This window comes from Plectropomus leopardus, chromosome 2 (genome assembly GCF_008729295.1).
Source record: "Plectropomus leopardus isolate mb chromosome 2, YSFRI_Pleo_2.0, whole genome shotgun sequence".
NCBI lineage: Eukaryota > Metazoa > Chordata > Actinopteri > Perciformes > Serranidae > Plectropomus > Plectropomus leopardus.
Window position 1 is genome coordinate 36,414,599 of NC_056464.1, and position 25,751 is coordinate 36,440,349.

The 25,751-nt window shown below is 39.1% G+C and overlaps 1 protein-coding gene across 1 annotated transcript in view; it reads right to left on the reverse strand.

The window, feature by feature from the left end:
• Positions 1 to 6: 6 nt before the first annotated feature.
• Positions 7 to 25,751, reverse strand: part of grip2b (glutamate receptor interacting protein 2b) — a gene marked incomplete at its 3' end in the record, with an annotated part of 209,196 nt that continues 183,451 nt past the window's right edge. The window contains exons 13-22 of the mRNA XM_042495597.1: positions 21,098 to 21,243; positions 17,324 to 17,404; positions 14,846 to 14,909; positions 12,720 to 12,865; positions 11,084 to 11,228; positions 7,545 to 7,684; positions 6,900 to 7,094; positions 6,578 to 6,734; positions 824 to 938; positions 7 to 150 (exon numbers count right to left, since the gene is read on the reverse strand). Of these exons, the coding sequence (XP_042351531.1) occupies positions 7 to 150; positions 824 to 938; positions 6,578 to 6,734; positions 6,900 to 7,094; positions 7,545 to 7,684; positions 11,084 to 11,228; positions 12,720 to 12,865; positions 14,846 to 14,909; positions 17,324 to 17,404; positions 21,098 to 21,243 (1,333 nt within the window). The remainder of the gene's footprint in view (positions 151 to 823; positions 939 to 6,577; positions 6,735 to 6,899; positions 7,095 to 7,544; positions 7,685 to 11,083; positions 11,229 to 12,719; positions 12,866 to 14,845; positions 14,910 to 17,323; positions 17,405 to 21,097; positions 21,244 to 25,751) is intronic.

The following is a 25,751-nucleotide window of genomic DNA, read 5'->3' on the forward strand; positions in this document are numbered from 1 at the left end:
GTGTGTGCCCTGGTGGAGCATGTTTCCCTGGTGCAGGAGAGAATTTCTCCGCAACGGGCTCATCCGGCTGTGACTCACTATGGGCTCAGCTGGAGGCTTGTTGACACCGTCTACACCCAGACTGATGGCTGTTCCTGTCATTATGGATGCCTGCACAAATCAAAACACATAAACACATACACATTCACACACACACACACACACACACACACACGCACACACGGACACACACACACACACGCTTGAACTGTTAACTTGTTGTGAGTTATATTGATGGTAAAAAGTCATTGTAGCCTACATCAAGGTCATTCCTCTATAAGTAATGCACCAATTAACTGTTATAGCAGTTGTGCTTTAAGGGGTTAAGGTGGAGCTGCTGAGCCCATGCATGTAGCTGCCAATATTTGCTGTAGATTATGAAGTGTGGTGAGAAAATGTAAAATGGATGCAACATAGATATATAGGTACAGTATAGGTTTGAAGTCAGTCCGGTTTTGAGAAACACCGCTGCAGCCATCAGCAGCAAAACAGGCTGCAATGTAGCTACTAGAGGCAATGCTGCCAATTTCTGTCCACTACAGGTGTTTGTTGTTGCCACTGACAGGCTCACATTGTTGTTCTTAGTGTCTGACAACATTATGGAAAAGGTCCTAGAAGCAGTCCACCTTTTTGTTTAACCAAAAAACGGCCCCAAATTGCTATCCCCAAAACCACCAGTTGTTTTTACTCACCTATTTGTGGTAATTTTGGGGTTCAGCCATTTGTCAAAGAACGCTAATATTGATGCCTGCAGTTCAAGGTGGATGCTAACACGCCGACTGACCTCTATCTCTCTGAGTAGCTCCGATTGGCCGCAGGTCTCCAGATCTTCCAGCGCCTGACACCAGAAACTGTCATCTGGATCCAACAGAATACCGTCTGGTTGTTGGCCAATAAATCTGTCAAACACACAAATACACATTATATTAAATGAAGCTACTTTGGAAACAAGTTGGTGTACGTGTCACTGATTATTAAAAGAAGAAAAAAAAGCCACCAAACATTTTTCCACATTTTAAGCAACCAAACAAACTAGCCAAGCATACACGTTCAAACACCTTTTTGGGTGAATCTTGGTCGATCCATTATTTGGTCATGACATAATATTTTAAAAGATGCTTTTTCTCTATAACATGAAATCTCTGTGTACCTTGGAACAGCAACCTGGCCAAAAAATTGTCATTGTAATGTGAATAAATGTCTACTGCAAAACTGACTCTGCACATCAAGCCATAAATCAACGGCGCATCAGCATCATCAACAAAGCCGCTGTGAAGACAGAGCAGTGTCAGTGCAGGGCAAGGCCATTTGTTCCGGTTAAATCCAACACGAGTAATCTTTTAACGCTGAGTGTCCTTGACTGACAAGATTAATTCACTTTCACTGCGCAGCTGATTTTTTTCTCGCCTCATCTCTCCTCTCCATCTCTCCACCCCCATTAGTGTTATATAACCCCAGTGAACGTTGCTATCCTCACAAGGCTTAACCTCCTGACTCATCACTATACACACAGAGACACAAACACACAGATACGAGTCAGTCAGTCTCACTGGCTTCATGACTCAACCTCCACACTGAAATTTCCACTTCAACACAAACTCTTGGTGCTGCTGATACTGGCACAAGCAACCAGAGAATCAAATGAAGCATTCTGTTTCAAAGCTAAAGGCTGGCTTGTGTGATCTAGAAACCAAATTATGACGATATGCAACTTGAGCGACAGAAAAATTAAATTTTTTCGCCAGATCTTCACCATTATAAATTAAACATCTTTTGGTTTTGGACTTTTAGTTGGAAAACACAAGCAACTTTAACACACCATCTTGGGCTCTGTGAACTTTTGCTGCTACATGTGTTTTTGAGGTGTGAATGACGGAGCTAAAGGGAACATCGAACACGTACAAAGCATCAGGAGGTTTGGCTCAGTGGGTAAGTCAGGCGGTTGGTGTGCCTGAGGTTGGTGGTTTGAGTCTTATCTGGAACAGATGAGTTTTTGAATACATGAAGTTGGGTTGAGAGACAGGGTGGACAGTCAAGAAACAGGAAGTTTGGGGAAAGACAAGAAGTTAGGTTAAGAGACAGAAAAGTCAGTCAAGTTACAAGCAGTTGAGTTGTCACTCAAGACAGTCAAGAGACAGGAAGTTGAGGTGAGAGACAGGAAGGTTAGTCAAGTTACAAGAAGTTAAGTTGAGAGACAGGAAGTTGAGGTGAGAAACAGGAAGTTGGGTTGAGAGACAGGAAGGTTAGTCAAGTTACAACAAGTTAAGTTGAGAGACGGGAAGTTGAGTGAAGGTAGAAAATGGAGGTAGAGGAAGAGAGTATAAGAGGTAAAAATAGGAATAAGAACAGGACAAGCAGAGGGGTCAGAAAGTAGAAAGTAAAGGACTGGAATAGGAAAGTCAGGAAAGTGGTGGAGTAGTAAGGTAGTAAAGTAAGAAACATAGCAGGGCGCAGCCTAACATGAGTCTGGAAAGATGAAAGAAGGGGATGATACATCCCTTAGTCTTAAACGACAGGGAGCAGTCCTACAACAAAGGAAGTCAACAAACACTTAAAAAAGTTAAAAGACACACAATCACAATTCAACTCAGAACAACTCATATATCAGTGGAGTTTTCAGCAGACGTGACTGCCGACACTGAATTTCGTTTCAACACCCTATGAGCCTTATATCAGCAGAGCAGATAGATATATCAGCCGGTATATTATTTTATTTATGCCATAAAATATAATTTGGCTATAGATTCATACAGTTTAGACACTGATATTGCAGAACAATTCAAGGCACGTACAGTTCAGTGATATATCATTTTTGGCTGATAAATCAGGTGAAGTTGTCCCAAAACAGATAAAACCAGTATCAGCAGATGCTTCTGTGGAAATCAAGGAATACTGGCCTGACTCAAATATCAGTTGTGTTTTTGACAGATGTCACTGCCAAACCTGAATTTTGCCTGCCAAGAACTTAGTTGATTATCGGCCTGACTAAAATGTCAGTAAGGTTTTCGACAGGCATCACTGCTGACACTGAATTTTGCATTTCATAACCATATGACCCTTATATCAGCAGAGCAGACAGATATATCAGACAATATATTATTTTATATATGCCATAAAATATAATTTGGCTGTAGATTCACACAGTTTAGACACTGACTGTGATATTGCAGAACATATTAAGGCACGTAAAGTTGAGTGATTATCGTTTTGGCCGATAAATCAGGTGAAGTTGTCCCAAAACTGGTAAAACCAGTATCGGCAGATGCGTCTGTCGAAATGAAGGAATATCAGCCTGACTCAAATATCAGTCGTGTTTTTGACAGAGATCTCTGCAGATACTGAATTTTGCCTGCCAAGAACTTTGATGATTATCAGCCTGGCTCATATATCAGTCAAGTTTTCGACAGACCTCACTGCAGACACTGAATTTTCCCGTTTAAACACCATAAGAGTGTTATATCAGCAGAACAGATAGATATATCAACCGATATTTTATTTCTGCCATAAAATATCATTTTCATCTTAAATGGGAATTGAACTACTGACCTCTTGGACTGTAGGCAAGCGCTCTAACAAACCAAGCTATACCTTCAGATGTTCCAACTGTGTTTTAAGTTGCACTTTAAAACTCTTCTCTGGGAAGTGGTCTGTAAAATTTATCTACCGTAGATAAGGTTCAAACCTGACATACCAAATCGTTTTTTTTTGTTTTAATATGAATTAATTTCATGGCATTTTCATGGTTTGGTCTACAAATGATGTACATCAACATGATGTGGAATCTAGTTGGCGCTGGAGGTACTACATCATGTGAAATATCTCACTCCATGGTCCAAACTCTCTGTGTGCATTGATGGACTTGCACAGAAATGCATGATCGCTTTAGCTGGAGTTCACTTGTACCCCGACATATGGGGGTGCGAGGGCCCTTTCATCGCTGCTTGCAGTTTTAATTATTATTATTATTATTATACAGTTACTGAAGACTACATCTGTCACAATATCAGTTAATTGAGAAAAAAGACACACTTACCAGGAACATATTAAAAATAGTTAAGCTTTATTTTAAAAGAACAAAAAACACATGGTGCCCGTCGTTTACCTCAGTTGAGACGCCGCAGTTTCCTGTAAAACACAAAAAACAACATCAGCAGGCACAGTCAATGTGACACATTAGACATTTATATTGTTGAAGTTGAAAATTTAATTCACTCAAAGAGATTCACTTTAAGTACGCAGTAAAAAAAGGAATAAAAGTTACTCACAAATATCTCCAAACAGGCCGTTGTCCTGCCTGTCCTCCTCGTGCTGTATCAGCTGTGTGTGACGAGGCCGCTCGTTCGAAAAAAAAAAAAAGAAGATTCCAGCGCCTCTTGGTCTTGCCACTCTGTTATTTTTGGGTGTTTCCATGCACACAAACACAGGTACTCTGTCTCATTTTCCCTCCGCGAGTTCAAATTTTTGTGAAAAAAAAAGAGCCAAAACCAATGTTGATTGCTGGAGAAAATGACCAACCACATGTGGACATTGGAATTTTCATTGGGACACAGGAGGCGGGACAAAGCCTTCACAGCTCTTGCTGTTTGGCTCAGGAATCAATGCGCAGAAATTAATGACGTAACCACGTTCCCTGCGGAGCATCTGGATGCCTTAACAGGGCATATCTGATATCAATGAGAAGCTTAGATTCTCGACTTTATGTGACTTTCTGAAGCATGTTGATAGGATTAGTGGTTCAACAGTCAGACTTCAGATGATAATCTTTATAAATACCACAACACATTGCTCATCTCTTATCCAGCTGCCTTAGTTTGATTTCACCCATTTTCTAACTGATGGTGGGCTGTTAACAGCTGTAGAAGAACTTATGCTGTTCTCTGCACCCTCAATACTATTACAGACTACTGCAGGTGATGAAGAATTGCAGGAAATTTGTTTTAAATGACATTTAAACACAGGACACACCACAGGATGACTGGCTTTGATCTGACTCGGCAGTCAGAGAGGAAACACATTAATTATTAAGCTAAAGATGAATACAGTACATAGAATATCAATGGGGAAACATTTAAGAGAGAGAAAGGATTCTTCATTTTCTTCTTCATTCAGCCTAAAATCTAAACCAATGCAACCAGCCTTAAATTGAAGCTGTCCATGTATATTAAGACACTATCCAAGAATTGTGCTATGTGAACGGCTAGTTGCTCACAATAATGTCAAATAGACCTTTATTTCAAATCACTATTTCAACATGATGAAATAAAACGACTGAATCATCGCGTTCAATCAGGTGGCTATTCAACAGCCCCACCAGGATGTTATAAATTCATCCAATCCCCGTGAATTTTTCACCAGACTTTGCATTTCTGTCCCATCACTAGGGCTGTAAATTTTGTAGTGCGTCAGAAATGACGAGTGTGCTGTGTGAAATTCTCCCGCTCTGCGCTGCAGGAAAGGGCTTGGAGTGATCTGCAGGTGGACCCATGTGTGTTTGTGTTACAGTGCTGCTCACATCGACACAGAAACGGCTCGACTCTGCTGCGTAAAATGATCATTCCGAGACGAGACAAATCGCCAAACAAAAGCTGTTGCATTCAGGTCTATTTCTTGGCTGAAAGAATCAAGGTGAGTTCGATTCAATATGCCTGTTTAGTGCTAACGTTAATGTCAGAACAATGCCGCTTTACTCTGACGGGGACAAGCTGCCTTCCAATTTTAATGAATTATGCAAAAAGAAACCCAACAAAAAATCTACTATTTTTTTCAATTTTCACTGCCTTAAGACATTGCAGCGTGCATTGCTCTGTTGTAGAAAAGCTTTTCAGGCTGCACTTATCCCTCAGAAAAGGCTGTGAAATCGTGGAAGGACTGACTTTTTTGGCATTTTTGCCTTCATTAGATAGGACAGAGTAATAGTGTGAAAGGGCGATAGAGAGGTGATGACATGCAGCAAAAGGCCGTGAGCTGGAATCGAACCCACAGTCGCTGCAGCAAGGACACTGCTGTCATATATGGGGCCCTGCTTTATCCACTGAGCCACTGCACTCCCCAACTGCTTTAAATGAAAGTGTGTCTTTTAATGACCAAACCAGTGGTGTTGTATGTTCTATCAAATTCACTGCAAATCCCATATTTTTATGAAAACCATGCTGCAGTGTTCAAGGCGTGCACTGGTTTCCCTCCATTCCTGTACAGTACAAATACATTGCGACAGACTGGTGACAGTTGCTGAGTTGTGTAATCATCACAATGGACATAAAATCTGCTTTTTTTCCCATCAATTTTACTCCATCTTTACGAAGTAAATAAGTGCACAGTATTAAAAAGAAATCTAAAAAAATCCACACAGAATTGACGTTCAGAGTGATGGATCAGACGAATTCTGCCTCAGCTCTGCATTTTCATCCATGATGAATGAAATGAAAATATCATGCAGCACAAAAATGAATGGAAATGAAAAGGATCTAAAATTGTACATCATGCATTTAAAAACACTTGAAATGATCAATGATTTGTAGTTAAAAAAGTTGACTCCTACCCAGGTGGTTTGTCCCAGTCGTCCTCACTGAAGCCTCCGTCACTGAAGGGATAGTTCTTCCGGCGTCCCGGCGGAGGAGTGTTGCTGCGCTGCTGCTTGGCACTGCGCCACTCATGGGGGTGGAGGGCGATACCAGCTGCCTGGTGGCTGTATGTACCTGCAGGAGGAGTGAAGGAACTACTTAAAGAGCCCGTTTACAATTACGACTGTATATGATGAACCCAGTTTGGATTACAGACAGTACCATTTGGATGCAATTTTGCAATTTCCATCAAACTTTTCAAAGAGCTACACGATCTGCGTGTGATAATCCAAAGTTTACCCTGGCTGCCGTAGCCGGCGTCCAGCCCTGAGCCGTCCCATGACTCCATGGCAGAGTCCACGCTGGGGATGGTTGTGGAGTAAAGCTCTGACAGCTTGTTAGTTTGTTGGCTGTCCGTCAAATCATCCTCCTCAGGGTCACTGAGCTCATTCTCTGTTGTGTCCTCTGCCTCTGTCGCCTTCCTCTCCTCCAAATCTTGGAATAAACGTTCAAATTAGGTTTTTTTTAATACAGTGATTGAACAACAAAAAAATCTTAAATTAAATTAAAAATATGACATTTTTTTTATTAACAATTTCCTACAAAAAACTACAAGCATCTAAGAAAAGTCTTACTGAAAAGGGCCTTTTGCAGGATCAAGAGGAACAAAAGGCTGTTTCCAAAAACACTGACTTAAGGACTTAAGGTTTTATTTATAAAGCCCATCATCACAAAACAGTTTGCCTCAGAGGGCTTTACAGCATACGACTTCCCTCTGTCCTTAGACCCTCACATCACCTAACAAAAAACTCCCCAAAAAAACCCTGTAATAGGAGAAAAAGCAGCTTGGTAATGATAAAGATGAGGCACCAAGAACACAGAATTTAACAAATCACATATATATATTTTTAGATTGATGCTACCATTAAGAGTTTTCACACTTACTGTCGAGCTGTTTTTTAATCTTGAGGGTGACCGTCTCTCCAGCCATCTGCAGCAGGTGGATAGCTTCACTCAGAGGCTTTCCTTTTAAACTGACACTGTTGATAGCCAGGATCCGATCACCTACATGAATAGCCCCTGTCCTGGACACACATAAAAACATAACACATTCACACACACATAGGGACACACAAAGTATTTTAAAATTCAGTACAATGTAGGCTACACAGGAAAATCTGACAAATAAAATCAGATTAAGATAAGTACAAACAAATCGCCTGAATAAGTCTCTGCTTTGAACATTTCTTAAAACCCTAAATATGTTGACGTGTTGTGACATTATTATGTAGCCGATATGTTGAAACTTTACTTTTCAACATCGCTGTGGTTCACGTGGTTGGGTTTAGGCACAAAAACTACTTGGTTATGGTTTTAAAAAGATCATGTTTGGGCTTTAAATACCCAACTTTGGTGGCACAATCAAAGCTGCAGAAACTATTGATGTCTTTGTCCCTTTTTGTGGCATTATCCCTGCAGGAAATGCAAACATGTTGAGGGTAAAAAAAAAAAACAACAACTTTTGTGGCACTGTATGCTGCAGAATCACAGTGACAGGTTGTTAAAAAACACCCACGTTTGGGGACTAAAAAAGCCGCAAAGATGACTCACTAACACACAACTTGTTTTAGCAGTTGTTTGCAGTTTGGCAGGTGTCTCGCTGCGGCGTCATGCTGTACGCCGTCCCCTCCACCTCTCGATGACAATGTCAGTTCATTTACTTCTCCACTTTACAAGCTCTGATACAAAAGTATAAAACGTGTAAATATAACTTATTGACGGTTAGCAGAAACATACAAGGCCAACATTTTCTTCCAGCAACTGAGCTGATTGATTGACACAATGACTCTAAAAAAACAATTCATGTCAGTTTTAGAGGGAAACAAAAACATCAAATTTCTATTAATAAATTTTGAGCAGAAAAATTCAGATTCTTGATTTGCGTGAACCTACTCTTCTAAAAATGTTTTCAATAATGAAACATGATCACAGTCCAACCTCGTGATATTTCCCCCCAAAACACGCTTGCAAGAACATATTAGCCGTATAAAAATCTAATTTGTAGGGCACAGCATCGGGTACAAACTAGAAAGATTGGGCGTCTGCCTCGCAGTGATACCGGCATTGTTTACAGATTAAATTTAGAATTTCATTTGAAGGTATTACTATTCAAACAATATTTATGTAAACAACCACATGACTAGTATTGGGTCAAACAAGGAGACTCTGGCATGAATAACATCGACTCCCTTTCATCCCACTATCAGTGGCCGCTGTATGAAAGCTGGTGTTGAATGGAAAACAGTCCTTTATCTTGTGGCCTACTTAGATAGAGATATTATTCATTTTGAAACCTTATCTCACAGAGGAGTGTGTGATTTTGAGAGAGAAGGTTTTCTGAATCTTATATCTTCAGCTTTTACTCACCTGAGCTGATTTTATGAAATCAAAGCGCTAAAATGGCTCAGAGGTGAACCGGGTCGGTGTGAGCATTTCAGAAGCAGAGATGTTCATATCATCTGTACCGCTGCGCTTTCTTCTGTGTCAAGCTGAGCCAAGTTTATTTATAGAGTGCTTTTAGCCAACAGGTCTGAAGCAAAGTGCTTTATCGAACAGTTAGGACAGGAAATAGAGCAATTACATCACAAACTCCAAGAAATGGGGTCAGAGTGCGCGCTTGTGTGTGTGTGTGTGTGTGTGTGTGTGTGTGTGTGTGTGTGTGTGTGTGTGTGTGGCAGGTTGAGCAGTAAGCTGGCTCCCTGGGTGAAGTGAACAGGTTACAAAAACTGACATTTTATTTTTTAATAAGAGTTGTGCGGTGGGCTGGATGTAAGCTGACTTCACCAGTGGACGGTTATGACTCAGGAAAACCATTACGTCATCTTGTGTTCAGTCTTGTTGCCGTGGACACCAGCTGCCACCCCATCTCTCTACCGCATCATGTTTCTCATTATCTCATCTGTCATCAGTCCGTGTCACACACGCTGCAGACTGCTGCACACTCAGCTGCCGGTGGGGAATCCCTTTTATTTATTGCTCATGGCGTCTTTTATTATTTCTCCTCATAAGGTTTGTATCCCACTGCTCCCGACGACTAAATAAGGAAACGTTGGCTCCTCCGTTGGCCTCAGTCGGGCTTGAATTTCTGCCTGTGCTGCACAAAGTCACAAAGTCCTGAATGGTTAAATCTATTGTTTTGATCTTGATATGGATCTTGAGCACACAAGATAAATAATTCCAGACAAACCTGTGCTGAGTTGATAGTTCTGACTGTGTTGTGTCTACAGCAAGTTGCCAGAAGAAAATGTTGGCATTGTTTTTCTCTGCAAAAAACAACTTATTCTCTACATGGTTTTGCAGTGGCCTCCAGCACCACCAAAAGGAAAGTAATTTTCATTTCATTTTAGATTCACCCTGGCATGCATGTTTGAAAGTCATGTTTTCCTCTGAAAACCAACAGAAATGACACCATTTATCACAGCCAGAAACTGTAAAAGCAAAAAATATTTTTTGGATTATCACATTTCCCACAGTCCTTGAACACATCATGTGTTATTTTACAGGGTTGTAAAACAAAAATCTTTGACTTTTCCAAAACTTTTAAGGTACATTTAGCCTGGAAATTGCTAGTTTTAAATTCCATTACTTTTTCGTATCTGCACCAACCTGTTAAAGCAGTAAATTGGTAAAACATGAGTTGACTTCTATTATGAAATAGTCACAGGAACGCAAACAAAAGTATTTGTTGGTGAGATTAGCTCTGCTGCCACTACCGCAGTCACTTTCAGCATTTTTTGACAGCAGATCAATTTGAAATACTGCAGAGACTAATGAAACAGTCAGCGGCTGCCACAGTGAGCTGTTAGATAAAGAGATGCAGAGATAAAACTTAATGAGGTCACCATCTCCTTTCACTGTGTCTACTGTCTGCAGAATCATGCTGTGTGCAAGCATAAAATCAGATCACGGTTGCTCACACAATGATGGAAAAAACACAATTATTTCCTGACTTACACATGAAAACAATCGTTTATTTTGCTGCCCCAGAGCTCTGCGACCTGTTGTGTTAAACCACATTTGCTGTTATCACTAGTAACTAAGGTGTCGCCAAATCAACCAGGACTAAAATCTTTGAGATTCCCACTTTAACGGTTTAAAGCAGCACTTTTAGTAGTTTTACTTTAGTCCTTGATTGTAGTTTGAGCTACGTGCTGTTAAACTGGTACGGAGGCAAAATGTTCAAATATATGGAAACGCAACAATCCAAAAATCTCCAGCTAAAGTGCCTTACCTAATGCTTCAACACTCAAAATGGTAACCTAGATTTCCAATACAAGACTGTGTGTTTGTGTGTGTGTGTGTATGTGTGCGTGTGTGTGTGTGCGCGACACACACACTGAGACAGCACGTACCTCTCGGCCAGGCCTCTCTTGGTTAGGCCAGTGTGTGTGTGTGTGCGACACACACACTGAGAGAGCACGTACCTCTCGGCCAGGCCTCTCTTGGTTAGGCCAGATATAGTGATGGGGTCAAAAGGCTCCTCGGTGCCTGAGATGGTGATACCCAGAGGGCCTCCGTACCGCTTCAGCTCCACCGTGTAGATGATGCTGCCTGACGTCTCCTGCTCATCTGATATACACACACACACACACACACACACACACACACACACACGTGTTATTCTAATGTTTTAACTCCAACGACTTGATGACACTGCCTGACATATGTGGGCTCGGCTGATAAACACACACACTAAAACATTTCAGTTCAATTGGTGTTACTGCATCACATTATCTGTTCATGTGAAATGCACGCACACACACACACACACACACACACACACACACACACACACACACACTTCACTCCAGAAGTAGGTCAAAACTCTTCTCAAGACAACACTGGTGAGGAAGACACAGTTTCCATGGTAACCAGGGAGAAGACTGCCTTGTCATCATGTAACATGAAAACATAATCTCTGCATTTTGTGTGTGTGTGTGTGTGTGTGCATGTGATCGTATCCTCTGAGTCATAATCTAACACGATTACACAATCCCTCCCGTTATTTGTGTTTTTTTCCTACACTGCATCAAAACACACACTGAAACAGACTGACATTTCCTTGCAACAACTTGGATGCGCTCATTGAATTGATTCCTCAAATAACACAAATCCAAGACGGTGGCTATAAAATCAGTCACATGTGACGAGTCTTTCGCCAGACTGAAAGTCAGGATATCAAGGCTGCTACATGTTGTTCATAGTACACACATAACACCACAACATTACGTTCTTACATGTTTGCATACTGTGTTTCCAATATTATTTTGATCTCCTCTTTATGTTTTTCTGTATAATAACTGTTATTGTTTCAGCCTAAATAATTCATTGCTCACTCCTCCAGTAGCTCCTGTGTACCAAATGGGTTCAATAAGGCAGTTTAAGTGTTTAACCATTTTTAATCTGCTGCAGGAATCCCTCAGTTGTGGACAACAGCACCACCATGTGGTCAAACACTGTTAGTGTTTCTCCTTTAAACTATACCAGCCGCACTGATGATCCTGATTTAGCCCGTTGATACCTGAGCAAATGGGTTTTTTTATTTTCAAAAACATGAGGAGAAGGCAACAAGCACATTATGGCCCAAAAATAAAATTAAAAAAAAAAAGTTGCAAGAAAATAACTGAAAACAAAAACAAAAATTATGTGTGTAATTATTTTATATATGCTACTCCATCTTTTTCTATAACATAATTTTAAATATAAATTTATCTTAGATATAAATTTAATTTTTCTGGATAATTTTCACTATTTCTTTTCTAATAATCCTCCAATCTTTTTTAAACTAATTTTCTTGTCACATTTTTGTAATTTTTGTAAGTTTTACAAAGAAATCTAATCAGTTTGCTCAGGTTTTAAGGGTTAAAAAGCTTGTGAAAGGCATCTGAACCAGCACAAGAAAGGAGATGTCAAACCATGTTCCAAGGGTTAAACATAAAACACACACACACACACACACACACGCACGCACACACACTCATAAACAGAGTAAAATCCCTGCATCATGGTTACCATGTTTACAGGACCACCATACACACACTCACACATGCTCACATGTACCTGAGTTGTCTTCGTCTTTGCGTATCTTCAGTTTGACCAGTTCCTCACACTGCTGCAGGATCTGCTCCGCGTCGTCTTTGGAACAATTCTCCAGTCTGATGTTGTCGATGGCCAACAGCTTATCACCGGGCTCCAGAGTTCCTGTTCTGAAGGGGAGAAAGAGACAAAGGTAGAACCAGATATGATCGGGGACGGCCCGTGACAGATTTCTGCCAAACTGAACTCAGAGCAGCACTTGGCAAACATACTGAGGAAAGAGGTTTAAAAAGCGTACTTTGAAGTTTAATGCAGATAATATGGAACAAATTTTTAACAGATACAAGTTTGATCTGGGCTACAATTCATGAAAAAAATGTTTGTTAAAGACTCCTTTCAGTGTCCGGTATGAACCAGGTCAGCCAATCAAACGTTTGAGTGCTCATGAATCCACAACTTCTCCCACATGCTCACTTACCGTCACTGCAGGGTGCTGCTCATCTTTTCTGCCACGGCGAGTGAATGAAAAGCGAATGACTGTAACTCAGGTTACTGCTGAATTTGGAATCCCTCCACAAGACGTACATTTAGTCACCAGGCAAAAATGAATATGATAGCTTTTGCATCTCTTTTAGCTAGACAACTTGTGCTGCTTATTTGGAAACAGAAAAATTTCCTCCAACCTTTGAGCTATGGATTAAAAACCTTATAAAGAGACTGAAAAAAAGACTGAGTTAAGTCTGAGGAAGAGCGTTTTGGCTCGAAACGTAACTTATTTTCGCAGAATAAAATCCTTGAAGGGGAGCTCCCTGGTGTGCAGACCTCTATTTTTTCACATTTTTTCACATTAAAAACCTTATAAGCTATTTGGCTTTGGAGAAAATTTGATATTTTACAAGAGAGTGTGCTCAGAAATGCTATGCAATATTACAAAAGTGGACACTATTGTTACAGTTTACTTGTTTTGTAATTTTCTACTCATTTTTTTTTTTAAATTATTGGTTGTTACTATATTTGTTTGTTTTTTGGTCCGTGGGACCTTTTTAAACCTAATCTATTTTATTTTGTGTCTTACCAACTATTATTGTCAAATTGAATTTGTTAATGTTTTTTTAATTGCTTGCTGAATGGTGCAGTGGCACATATGGTATTTTTGAAATTGCATCTGTGATAAACTGTATTTGTGGGACTTTAAATACTTATAAAAAGACCTTGAGTAAAAAGTAGAGTAATCTGTCTTAAGTTCAGACACCCTGGAAGCTACACTCACTGAACAAGACTGAATGAAGCATTTCATCCACGTGGGACATCAGCGAACTCAGTGTACCAAGAGCACTAAATGAACGAGTGGGGACAGATTAAACTGGACTCAAGTTGAGAACAGGGAACTGGGATGTCTGTTACTTGAATGACAGATCAGTGGACAGAGACATTTCTGTAGCACCATACTGAGCCTTCATAGAGCACCTACAGAAAAGCGGGGTGCTGATTCATTGCATTAAAATGAAAATTTTATCCTTAATGTAAAGGTATACGTGATGACTGCTCATGCACTGAAGACACGTTTTGTGGGGCAAAAGTGCAACAGCTGTTGAAGATGCATGTACTATCATGCCACTGAGCCACTGAGAAACTGACACCATATTTTGCAAAAAGTATAAAAACTCAAAAGGTTCGACACATTTACATGTTATCAACTTAAAGGAATGAAACTGTGAAAGACTCGTCCACTCATCACTAAGACCTAAAGTACAGAAGCACAGAACAGAAAAGACTGTAAGAAGAAGGTCAGATACACTGTGGATCACGTCAAAGGGTTAATGAAACCTGGTCACCTTTCTTTAGCTATTTTTAAACCTTGTCATTTGAATAATTTGTAGCTGTCATATATGGGTACATGGAAAAGTCAAGACTGGTAACCTCTGATTGTCTGTTTTTGTTGTTCTTTGTTTGTTTTTTTCCTTTCATTTTATTTTGTTTGTTTGTCATTTTCTTATTTTGGTTATTTGTGTAAACCTAGATGTGAGGGTGTGGCTGGGCATTTATGTAAATGATAAACAAGTATGTTCATGGATTCACAAGCCAAACGATTATATTTTGAAAATATAAATAAATCTGCTAGGAAAAAAAAAGAACAGACTGTGAGATACCTGTGAGCCATGCTGCCCTTCTTGATGTCCGAAATGATGAGAGGCTCTCCTGACTTCTTACTGGCTGTGGAGGGAGATGACATCACACTCAGCAGCAGAAAACAACAATTAAGTGCTGTCAAATCTGAAAAAATGAAACTACTACCACTAATAATAACAACCATAAATAAACTACAGTTGTAACAATGACGAAAAGTGCTACATAAATATCACCAAAAACAAAATCAGTTACATAATCAGGTTTTTTTGTATTGAGAAGCAATAATAAAAGAAAGATTAAATCTGTATTTTTTTAAATAAATTTCGTTGCACACATCACAAATTTAAATTTATCTTTCACAGACACAGAGATTGGGGAGGGCTGAAAATTATACTTTGTCGCATTAAATCTCTTATACTCTTATCAGGAGGAAAAACTGTCCAAGTCAACGGATAAATTTGTGTCAAATCAGCTAATATTTTTTGGGTTTTTTGCCTGGAGGAGCCGTCTCACTTTCAGCGGTGGACACTTCTGCTCAGAAGATGGCACCATTGCACCATTCTCTGTCTCAGAGACCGCCACAGTGCAGCTTTTCATTTACAGAGAGGCATAATGAAGTGAAACTGAAAACTCTCTGGTGCCAGACAATGATCCGCTCTATTTAACAAATGTCGTTTTATGTTGATGCATACAAAAGCTATCAATACATCAGGCCCCTACACTGAGTATCTCTTAACTTATACTTTTACATTAAATTGTTAAGATGATCTTTTATCATGTAAAGCGATACATATGGCTTCAATGGAAGCTTTTAATTACCTGGAGAGTTACACATATACTGCAGTTTCACCATATTATAGTTTAACACATTTATGCCATATGGAAAATACTTTATAATCAAATAATATATATAATATATAATGCATTATGGTGTGTTTTTATAAAGTAAGGCGTGGTAATTAGTGATGCTTACTCATGAATTCAATAGTTTACTTTTGGTAGTTGAAGTGCATTTTATATTTAGGTTTTGTAGCGCATTGCATTAGCATTGTACATTTCTCCAAACCGCTAACTTTTACATTTCATACGCATCGTATCACCGATTGTGAAGTGACGTAGTTCGTGAGCTGACTAGAGATGGGTACCGAAACATGGTATTAAATGAGCACCAGTGCTAAATTATCAAAGGCCGTAGTATTGATAAGCTCCGATGTTAATCGGCTGTTTTTATTGGTAATCTTTAAGGTTTTGGTTTAATTTATTATCGTGCTGCAGCATCTTGCCCACAGTCTGTGCCAGGACACACACAACTGAAGGCAATGATGCTCCTCACTGTAAGTGCAATTAAACCTTTGCGAGGTAAAAAGTCAACACTGTATTGATACTTTTTCGCAAGCACAAACATATTAACATGTAGAAATCTCTGTCTGCAGTCTCCCATCCACTGACACTGAGATTACGCTTTATACAAGCACAGAACGCCAGCTCAGCAAATGGCCAAGTGTTACAAATGGGCTAAAATGAAAGCTGTATATAGTGTTAGCTCCGTTTGACATTTATCTTGTAATTGGGCAAATTCTCTTATACTTAGCTGCTGGCTGAGACAAACAGCCTGTCCTTCCTCTACCAGCGTTAACATTACCTGCACGCATCGAATCAAATCACCATAGAGAGCAGGACAGAGGACAGGACGAATTATGGCTAGTGACTAATAAAAACTAAACTTCACTCAGTATTGTGATATCAGGAATAATACAGTGTCTTTGCTGCTGTAAAAATGACTTTTGCTGCTCTACAAACAACATTTAGTTATATTTGAAATATTCAGTAATCCTGTACTGGATTTTGTTTTTTAATTAATGTATTTTCCAAATAGCAATAATTTAGTATTGTAAGAAAGTGATAAAGACTATCGATAAAGCACCAAACTGATAAAAAGTATCGATAAGAGTAGTATTATATTGTATCAATAAAATCTCAATGATAACCATCCTTTGGAGAGACACCAGCCACAGTGCAGAACACTCTTTGAAACCTTAAGCATGCCAGAAAAACAATGTTTTCTTCAAAAAATCAACATAGCACGGTGAGTAATTCATGTCAAAATAGTAATTTGGGGGGAAAGCATTCCTTTAAGATTTGCCTTTACTGGGCATAAGTGGCTGAGACCAAAAACAGCCTCCGTAAAAGATCACATATGTGCAGTGTGTCTCCACACCATCGTTTGGGCTCTAACATATAAGGCCAGCGGCTTGTGATGAGTGTCATCAGAAAGAAAAGCAGACTGTGAGTGTGTGGCCTGGTGTCTTTGTCATTTTATAAACAGTGTTAATGTTTATAGCTGAGCATTCCTGCAGGCTGCAGTTACCATGAGAAATATATGTGTATGCTCGTGTGCGTTTAAAAAAGCGCAGGGTGGGCTTTTAACATTCAAACATCCTGCTGGCAGTTCAAACAAAAAATAGATCACATGAACAGCGTTTGGTGTGTGTTCCTACCACTGATGGTGAGCCCCAGCTCCACTCCTCTTTTCTTCGGCAGTTTGACATGGAAAGTACCACTACTAGGCACCACGGACTCTGTGGGACAAATGCAGAAAATCCATCATTATTTTTTTTAAAAAAAGAAGCAACAAATAAGTCTTTTCATCCCACTTAACATTTGTAATTACAAGGCTTTTAGCTCTCATACTTATCTCCTCTGAATAGCTCTTCTCCGGGGCAAACAGCGACTTCAAATCCTCACTGTTTGCCTGCGTGAGTCATAATACTAATTCCAGCAGTAAAACAACTCGACACCCAGGCATCAACACGACGAGAGCGAGTCGTGAGCTGAGCAACCACTTAAGACTTTTTAACAAGCTCTTTGGATCAGCTCCTCGCTTCAGGATCGTCACCAAGAAGCTCTAATCACCCACTGACACTGCAAACACGACGATCACATCTGCTGAGCATCAGGCAGATTTCCTTATGTATCAACATGATTTAATTTCATGAACAATGTTTTGTCTGACAGCTACAAAAAAGTGGATCATAAGTAAATTCTGCTCAGAGCTGTCTAACTTCTTCAACAGTTAAAGTCTTAAATAGTACGTGTGGGAATATGCCACGTCGACTTTTTTGTAGTTTATGGAAGTGTAAGAAATCATTTTAATTACTCTCTGTTTATAAGACAAATGCTACTTTTATAATTACTTGCTGGCTTTGTTAACTCAAATGATGCAACATTATGAAAGGCAAAACAGTGGAAAAACATGATCTATAACTACAGAGAGCTACACAGCTCAAATCAAGTCAAATAAAACTCTGAAGTCTCTGAACCAGTGATCATAAACGAAAACATGTTGATTTCAATAATATGAGCACAACAAACTATAGAGAGGAAACATAAAAGGAGTCTGTACTCGTATACTGTACAGACTCCTACAGAGAAGTTCAGTGTTTACTTCAGTTAATGCAATGGATAAATCTACATTAAAAAGCAAAAGCAGAATAACTGACTGGCGGTTGTGTGCCTCTGCAAAACCAGTCAGGTAGCAGCTACATTTTCAAACTGTGTCTGTCCACACTCATGTAGCCATGACAGCCGGATACTTTGTAAATATGGATGTTGCTGCAAAGAAGCTTAAAAAATGTGGACGCTTCATGCATGTTTTCAACCCGGCAGCTCAGAACATTCATACAATCAGCACAGTTTCAGGGTGGACACCCATAATTAGTGTCAAAAATGTAATATCTGACCAAATGTCCGTACTGTTCCTGAGTTACGACGTTAAATAATGGCCAAAAAACATTATGATGTCACAGTGAAGATGATCTTTTGACTATAAAATGTCATCACTTCATCATTTTATCCCATCAGACATTTGTGTGAAATGTTGTCAGAATTAGTGTAGGAATTCTACCCTGAGGTGGTCAAAGGTCAAGGTCACTGTGACCTTGACCTTTGACAACTAAAATCTGTTCAGTTCATTTGTGCCAAATCTGAGGAAATTCTCTCAAGGTGCTCTTCACACTTTACTTACAAGAATGAGACTGACGAGATCAATGACCTTTGACCACCCAAACGTAATCATAATCACTTCATCTTTGATATATGATATTTGTATAAAATCCCTTAAGACGGTCTTGAGATATTCAATTCAAATCAAAAACAATTTTCGTCCCAGAGGGGCAATTCGTAAGGTGCACAGAGCAGTACGGTAAAAAACCTTACATAACGACAATGACCTAAAAGACAAGAAATAAAAATAAATAAATAAAAATAAAAAAGCAATAAATAATGCTGCAATAAATATACTGTAAACATTACTATTGAAATAAAAGTAGTGTAATTGCATTCACAAGAATGGCACAAAAAGATGGACAGACAGACAACCTTGAACATAATGCCTCCAGCAGCGGCTAATTCTGATGTTACTCATGGAAAAATAACGCATGTATCCTTGAGCTCTACGAAATGTGCTGAATGCATCTCCTTCCTCACAAAACACTTGCAAAGTTGACTCAAAATATTTTGAATCCTACATGGTTAAAGTCCATTTACTTGCTAGTATTGTTCTTCTTTACTGAGTTTTTTTCTGTTGCACTGACGCAAATCTTTTTTTGCGTAAATTGGTGGAATAGACAAAACTGTCAGGTCTAAACAGGGAGCCATTCGGAGAAAAACGGCGGTGAGAGAGCTTGACTCAAACGAGGCTTCTCAAGCAGGAAAACCCTAAAGTAAAAAGATCCAGTGAAAACAGCATGGACATGGCTCTATAGAATAAGACATATGCACTAGAAATTAACAGAGTTTCACAATTTCTCATAATAGCTGTGCAGGTTAGAAAACAATACAACACTCATTTAAATTAAACTATTTTTACACCAAGACAAAGAAAATTTTAAGTCATGGAAATTTCTCTAAACACTCTTAAACATGAATTTATTTTTGTGTTTTGCTTTTTTTTGTTTTGCCTCTGCACCAGAATTAGCCACTGCTGGAAGCATTATGTTTAAAGTTGTCGAAACAGTCGACTTTGCAAATGTTTTGTGAGGAACGAGATGCGTTTCGTAGAGCTCAAGGATACATGCATTATTTTTCCATGAGTAACATGTTAACATGGTCTTTTTGTGTTTACTAAAAAACTGCAAAGAGCTCCTTTAATGTAACTTTAACAAAAAAAGAAGATCAAGTTTTCAATATTTTCCAAAAGTTAGAAAGTAAAAGTCCTGAAAAGCAGTAGACTGTTCTTTTGTAAAGATGGCACTCATTAAAAATAATTGTTTGCAATCAGCAGATTCACTTCAAAACAAACAAAAAAACACTGGAAATGTGGTCTTTTAAAAACCTGGATTGATTATACATTTATCTGTGAGTTCAAAAACTTCTTTCAAAATGCAACTGTGTGACTTGTTTTTCACATCAGAGCTAAGGACGGTACTATGTTAACACACAGCTTTGAACTTGCAGTTTTTGTCAGTGTGGTAGTTGGATCTTCATGGGGTTAAAAGCATGCCCTGCAGAGAGGAGCTGTAATTACACTCCCGCAGGCACTGAGACAAAAGCTCTCAGCAGCTGAGTCTGACCAGTTCATGCCGTCTGTGTAAATGTGTTTGTGTGTCCATTTTCCAACTGGAGGCCAGTCGCAGCTGCTTCATACATGTTTCAAGAATTTTAGGAAATTTCTAGGATTTTAGGACATTTCTCTGGTTGTTGGACATTTCTCAGATTTTAGGACCTTTCTCTGGATATAGGATGTTTCGAGGATTTAAGGACATTTCTACAACTTTAAGAGGTTTCTCTGATTTAGAGACATTTCTCGGATTTTAGGAGGTTTCTAGGATTTTAGGACATTTCTCTGAATTTTGTATTTTTCTGGGATTTTAGGACATTTTTTTAGATTTGAGGACATTTCTCTGATTTGAGGAGGCATCTAGGATTTTAGGACATTTCTCAGATTTTTTCAGACATTATTCAAGGATTTTAGCACATTTCTCGGATTTTAAGACATTTCTCAGATTTTAGGACATAAAGAGCTTAACTGGCTATTCTGTAGAGGGGGGTGCAGGGGTGGGGGTGGGGGGTGGGGCAGATTTGGCCCGCAATCAATGATTTAAACCCTTAAACCCCGTTGATGTTGTTTCAACAATAGGTGTCATAAAGCCACACTGTCATAATACAGAATAGTAAGACACCAAATTATAGCAGAAATCATATATGTGGGAGTAACGATATCAGAAAAAAATAAAATCTGAGGATGTGGAAAATGTTTCGTTAACTGCACAAACCTGCTACATCGAATTCTATCTCCAGTGTGACCTTATTGGTCAGCGCCGCGTCTCGGAGAAGCTGATTGGCCTCCTCGAGTGTTCCGTCTTCTGTGGGGATTCCATTGATTGACAGAAGACGGTCTCCTACCTGCAGCAGGCCACACCTACAACAGGAGTAACCATGGTGATGTCAGAGAGATAAGCAAAAACAACTGAAAGGCTTTAGTATGCATGTCAGGCATGTCAGTAGTTGGCAGTTTAACTTTGTAATGACACACCATGTAAACAGCACCTTTATCTTGCAGTTTTTGAGTTTCATGAAACGTGAGCAAAATAAATTTATTTGTAAACTGTGAAATCTACGTGCGTTTCGGCATTCATCATGTTAGTAGCTCCGATCTTTCTGTGGGTACTAACAAAACCTACACCTGCTCCTGACTGTTGGGAGTGCTTGTGTAAATAAAGAATGCACATAAATATTGCTTGTCATTACTAGAAATCGCTGCATTTTCTGCCAGGATTGTGCTAAAAAACACATGCACGTTAAGCCAAATCATCTTTTTCTGACTTTTGGGCGTTAACCTTAAGTTTGATATTTCAACATATCAACTGCACGATGACATACAAATATAACATATCTGTGGGTTTGCAGAAATGTACAGTGCAAACATTTATTCTGCAGATGGGGTTGGTTTCTGCAGTTATTTCAGTCTGAATGACCCATTAAGTTTCCTGAAAGCAGAGGGAGATAAAGGTTTTCAAAAACATCCTGAAATAAACCCTGTTTTTGTAGCTATTTTCTGAGCCTATTTAGATATGATTACCCCCCGGGGTTAAATAGCTCCCTAAAGGGAAAGAAACTCAGGCTCGTAGGTGTACTAATCGTCAGTAGCCCCCTGCCTGGGATCTTTCTTCCTTTAATCCATTTTACATAGACAGATGAAACCAGAAGGAGCCTCAGACCTCCTGCTGTGTTACATACCAAATTATTTTTTTAGCTACTGTAGCTTTCAATACTGCTGTTTGGATTTTAAAGATTCCAGTTCCCAAAACATCCACCTTTGAGACACCCCCGAAGCTGGCTCCTAACTATATTAATCAGTTCTGCAATGAAACTAAAGCACAATAGTGATGACTCTTAAAGTCATTAATTTTGTAAATTCCTTGGCAAAATAGACGTATATTACAAAGGAGTGATTTTCTCTTTTGAGATATTGGCCTGTGCATTCAAACAATTTTGGAAGTGAAGCCCCTCATGCGTTCTTTGGAAACTTGACTACATTTCAAGTCACTTCAGTTATATGAGCCACTGCTGGGGACAAACCCAGCGATGAGCTTGTCTGTGTAAAGGTCCTGTATGTTGGATTTAGAAAAAAAATATTGGCAGATAGGGATGTCCTGATAATGTTTTTTTTTTTTTTTTTTTGCCCCAATCCCTAACACGTCATTTAATTTTCATCATCTGCAGATACCGAGCTCCAATCTGATACTGAGAGTATGCTTCTTTAAAGGTAAGATAAATTAATAAATCTGCAATGCATTAGCCTATTATTTATCAAAAGCACCTTTCAAAACACTTAAGGTCACCTTACAAGGCAGAGTTATAAAACTGTAACAACAGATCGACTGAACACATTTACAGTGTATAAAATCCTTACAATCATTATTTTTTTATTTTACAAATTAAGTATAAAATGGCAAACCCTCCCTTTTATGTGAACCTGCTTTATTCTGTGTTTTTAACGGTTTGTTTCGGAGAGGAACAGATCTCTGTAGATAATTCAGCTTCAGGTAAAAACCTCCTGAACAATGAACGCTAAAGGAATTCTAACCAGGAGAAGTTTCAGCTGATTGCAAAGTGCAATCCTCACCTATATGCCTCTAAATCCCCCTAAATCTTTAACACTGAATCTTTAAAGCTAGATAGCATAACGCACTAAACCCAAGGCTTGACTTTTCATGAGTATTTAATGAAGCCCACAAATGTAAAACTGCAATGAAAGCACTAACTACTAAGAGAGACAGAAAAAGCTGAGTCACACTGCAACTAATGCTATTTAGCAGCTTGAAATTGTGCTAAACAACAATTAACAATTTAAATTAACTTCTGCAGCAGAAAGACAATACACCAACGACATTCTGCTTACAGCGTCGAAAATTAGATCAAACTAAATACAAACAAATGATATCCAAAACAACAATACAATTTTAAATGCACTCGTTTCTTTCCTTCTGTTTTAATTGTTTTCCTGATAATGCTGTTTTTTAAATGGCCATCTCTGTTATTCAATTATTCGTTTGGCAGATGCTTTTGTCCGAAGTGATGTACCAATGAGATGTGCTTGCACAAACGCACACAACACTTGTTATTGACTTGGTTTAGTTTATACACACGTGGACAAAATTGTTGGTACCCTTCGGTTAATGAAAGAAAAACTCACAATGGTCACAGAAATAACTTCAATCTGACAAAAGTTATAATAAATAAAAATTCTATGGAATTTAACCAATTAAAGTCAGACATTGCTTTTCAACCATGCTTCAACAGAATTGTTTAAAAAAATAAAATCATGAAACAGGCCTGGACAAAAATGATGGTACCCTTAACTTAATATTTTGTTGCACAACCTTTTGAGGCAATCACTGCAATCAAACGATTCCTGTAACTGTCAATGAGACTTCTGCACCTCTCAGCAGGTATTTTGGTCCACTCCTCATGAGCAAACTGCTCCAGTTGTCTCAGGTTTGAAGGGTGCCTTTTCCAGACGGCATGTTTCAGCTCTTTCCAAAGATGCTCAATAGGATTTAGGTGAGGGCTCATAGAAGGCCACTTTAGAATAGTCCAATGTTTTCCTCTTAGCCATTCTTGGGTGTTTTTAGCTGTGTGTTTTGGGTCATTGTCCTGTTGCAAGACCCATGACCTGCGACTGAGACCGAGCTTTCTGACACTGGCCAGCACATTTCTCTCTAGAATCCCTTGATAGTCTTGAGATTTCATTGTACCCTGCACAGATTCAAGACACCCTGTGCCAGATGCAGCAAAGCAGCCCCAGAACATAACAGAGCCTCCTCCATGTTTCACAGTAGGGACAGTGTTCTTTTCTTGATATGCTTCATTTTTCCGTCTGTGAACATAGAGCTGATGTGCCTTGGCAAAAAGTTCCATTTTTGTCTCATCTGTCCATAGGACATTCTCCCAGAAGCTTTGTGGCTTGTCAACATGTAGTTTGGCAAATTCCAGTCTGGCTTTTTTATGATTTGTTTTCAACAATGGTGTCCTCCTTGGTCGTCTCCCATTAAGTCCACTTTGGCTCAAACAACGACGGATGGTGCGATCTGACACTGATGTTCCTTGAGCTTGAAGTTCACCTTTAATCTCCTTAGAAGTTTTTCTGGGCTCTTTTGTTACCATTCTTATTATCCGTCTCTTTGATTTGTCATCAATTTTCCTCCTGCGGCCACGTCCAGGGAGGTTGGCTACAGTCCCATGGATCTTAAATTTCTGAATAATATGTGCAACTGTAGTCACAGGAACATCAAGCTGCTTGGAGATGGTCTTATAGCCTTTACCTTTAACATGCTTGTCTATAATTTTCTTTCTAATCTCCTGAGACAACTCTTTCCTTTGCTTCCTCTGGTCCATGTTGAGTGTGGTACACACCATGTCACCAAACAGCACAGTGACTACCTGTAGCCCTATATATAGGCCCACTGACTGATTACAAGATTGTAGACACCTGTGATGCTAATTAGTGGACACACCTTGGATTAACATGTCCCTTTGGTCACATTATTTTCAGTCTTTTCTAGGGGTACCATCATTTTTGTCCAGGCCTGTTTCACGAGTTTATTTTTTTAAATAATTCTGTTGAAGCATGGTTGAAAAGCAATGTCTGACTTTGATTGGTTAAAATTCATAGAATTTTTATTTATTATTACTTTTGTCAGATTCAAGTTATTTCTGTGACCATTGTGAGTTTTTCTTTCATTAACCAAAGGGTACCAACAATTTTGTCCACGTGTGTATTTGCGAGCAGCACTACAGCAGTGGCTTAGACTCTCTAAACATCATCAGCTTTCGTATTTAGCTGCCTTCACATGAGCCATCACTTTCCAACATAAAGAGTGAAGAGGTGCTGAACCAAACAACTTAAACTTTGATCTTGCCTTCTAATGAACCGAAAAAGAAAATCGTATTATTATCTCTATGTCAGAACTGCACACCGCCTCAAAATCACAAAACCACAATCCAGACAGGAAGATAATCAGCCCATTCACCAGAATAAATGTTGGCATTGTACATTTTTGCAAACCAGAAATATGTTACAATTGTATATTATTATCTAGCTGATACACTGACACATTATACTTGGTTATGGCTAGGAAAAGATTTGGCTTAAAGAGTTGGTAGTATGATCCTGTCAGGAAACACAGCAAGAAAACAACCACTTAATGTGTCACAAACCACATTTGTTGACTAAAAAGCTGCTGGAAACACAGTAAAAGCTGCTAAACTATCATCGCTGCCATGTGGTTGAATGCCTCAGCACACCAGTGAGGTTAGACATAAAGTTTACATCTTCATGTCTGTGAAAACATGGATGCACAAACGTCTTCTTTCTGGCAGCACTGAAGATCTATACAATCACCACAGTTTCATGTAGACGCCCAA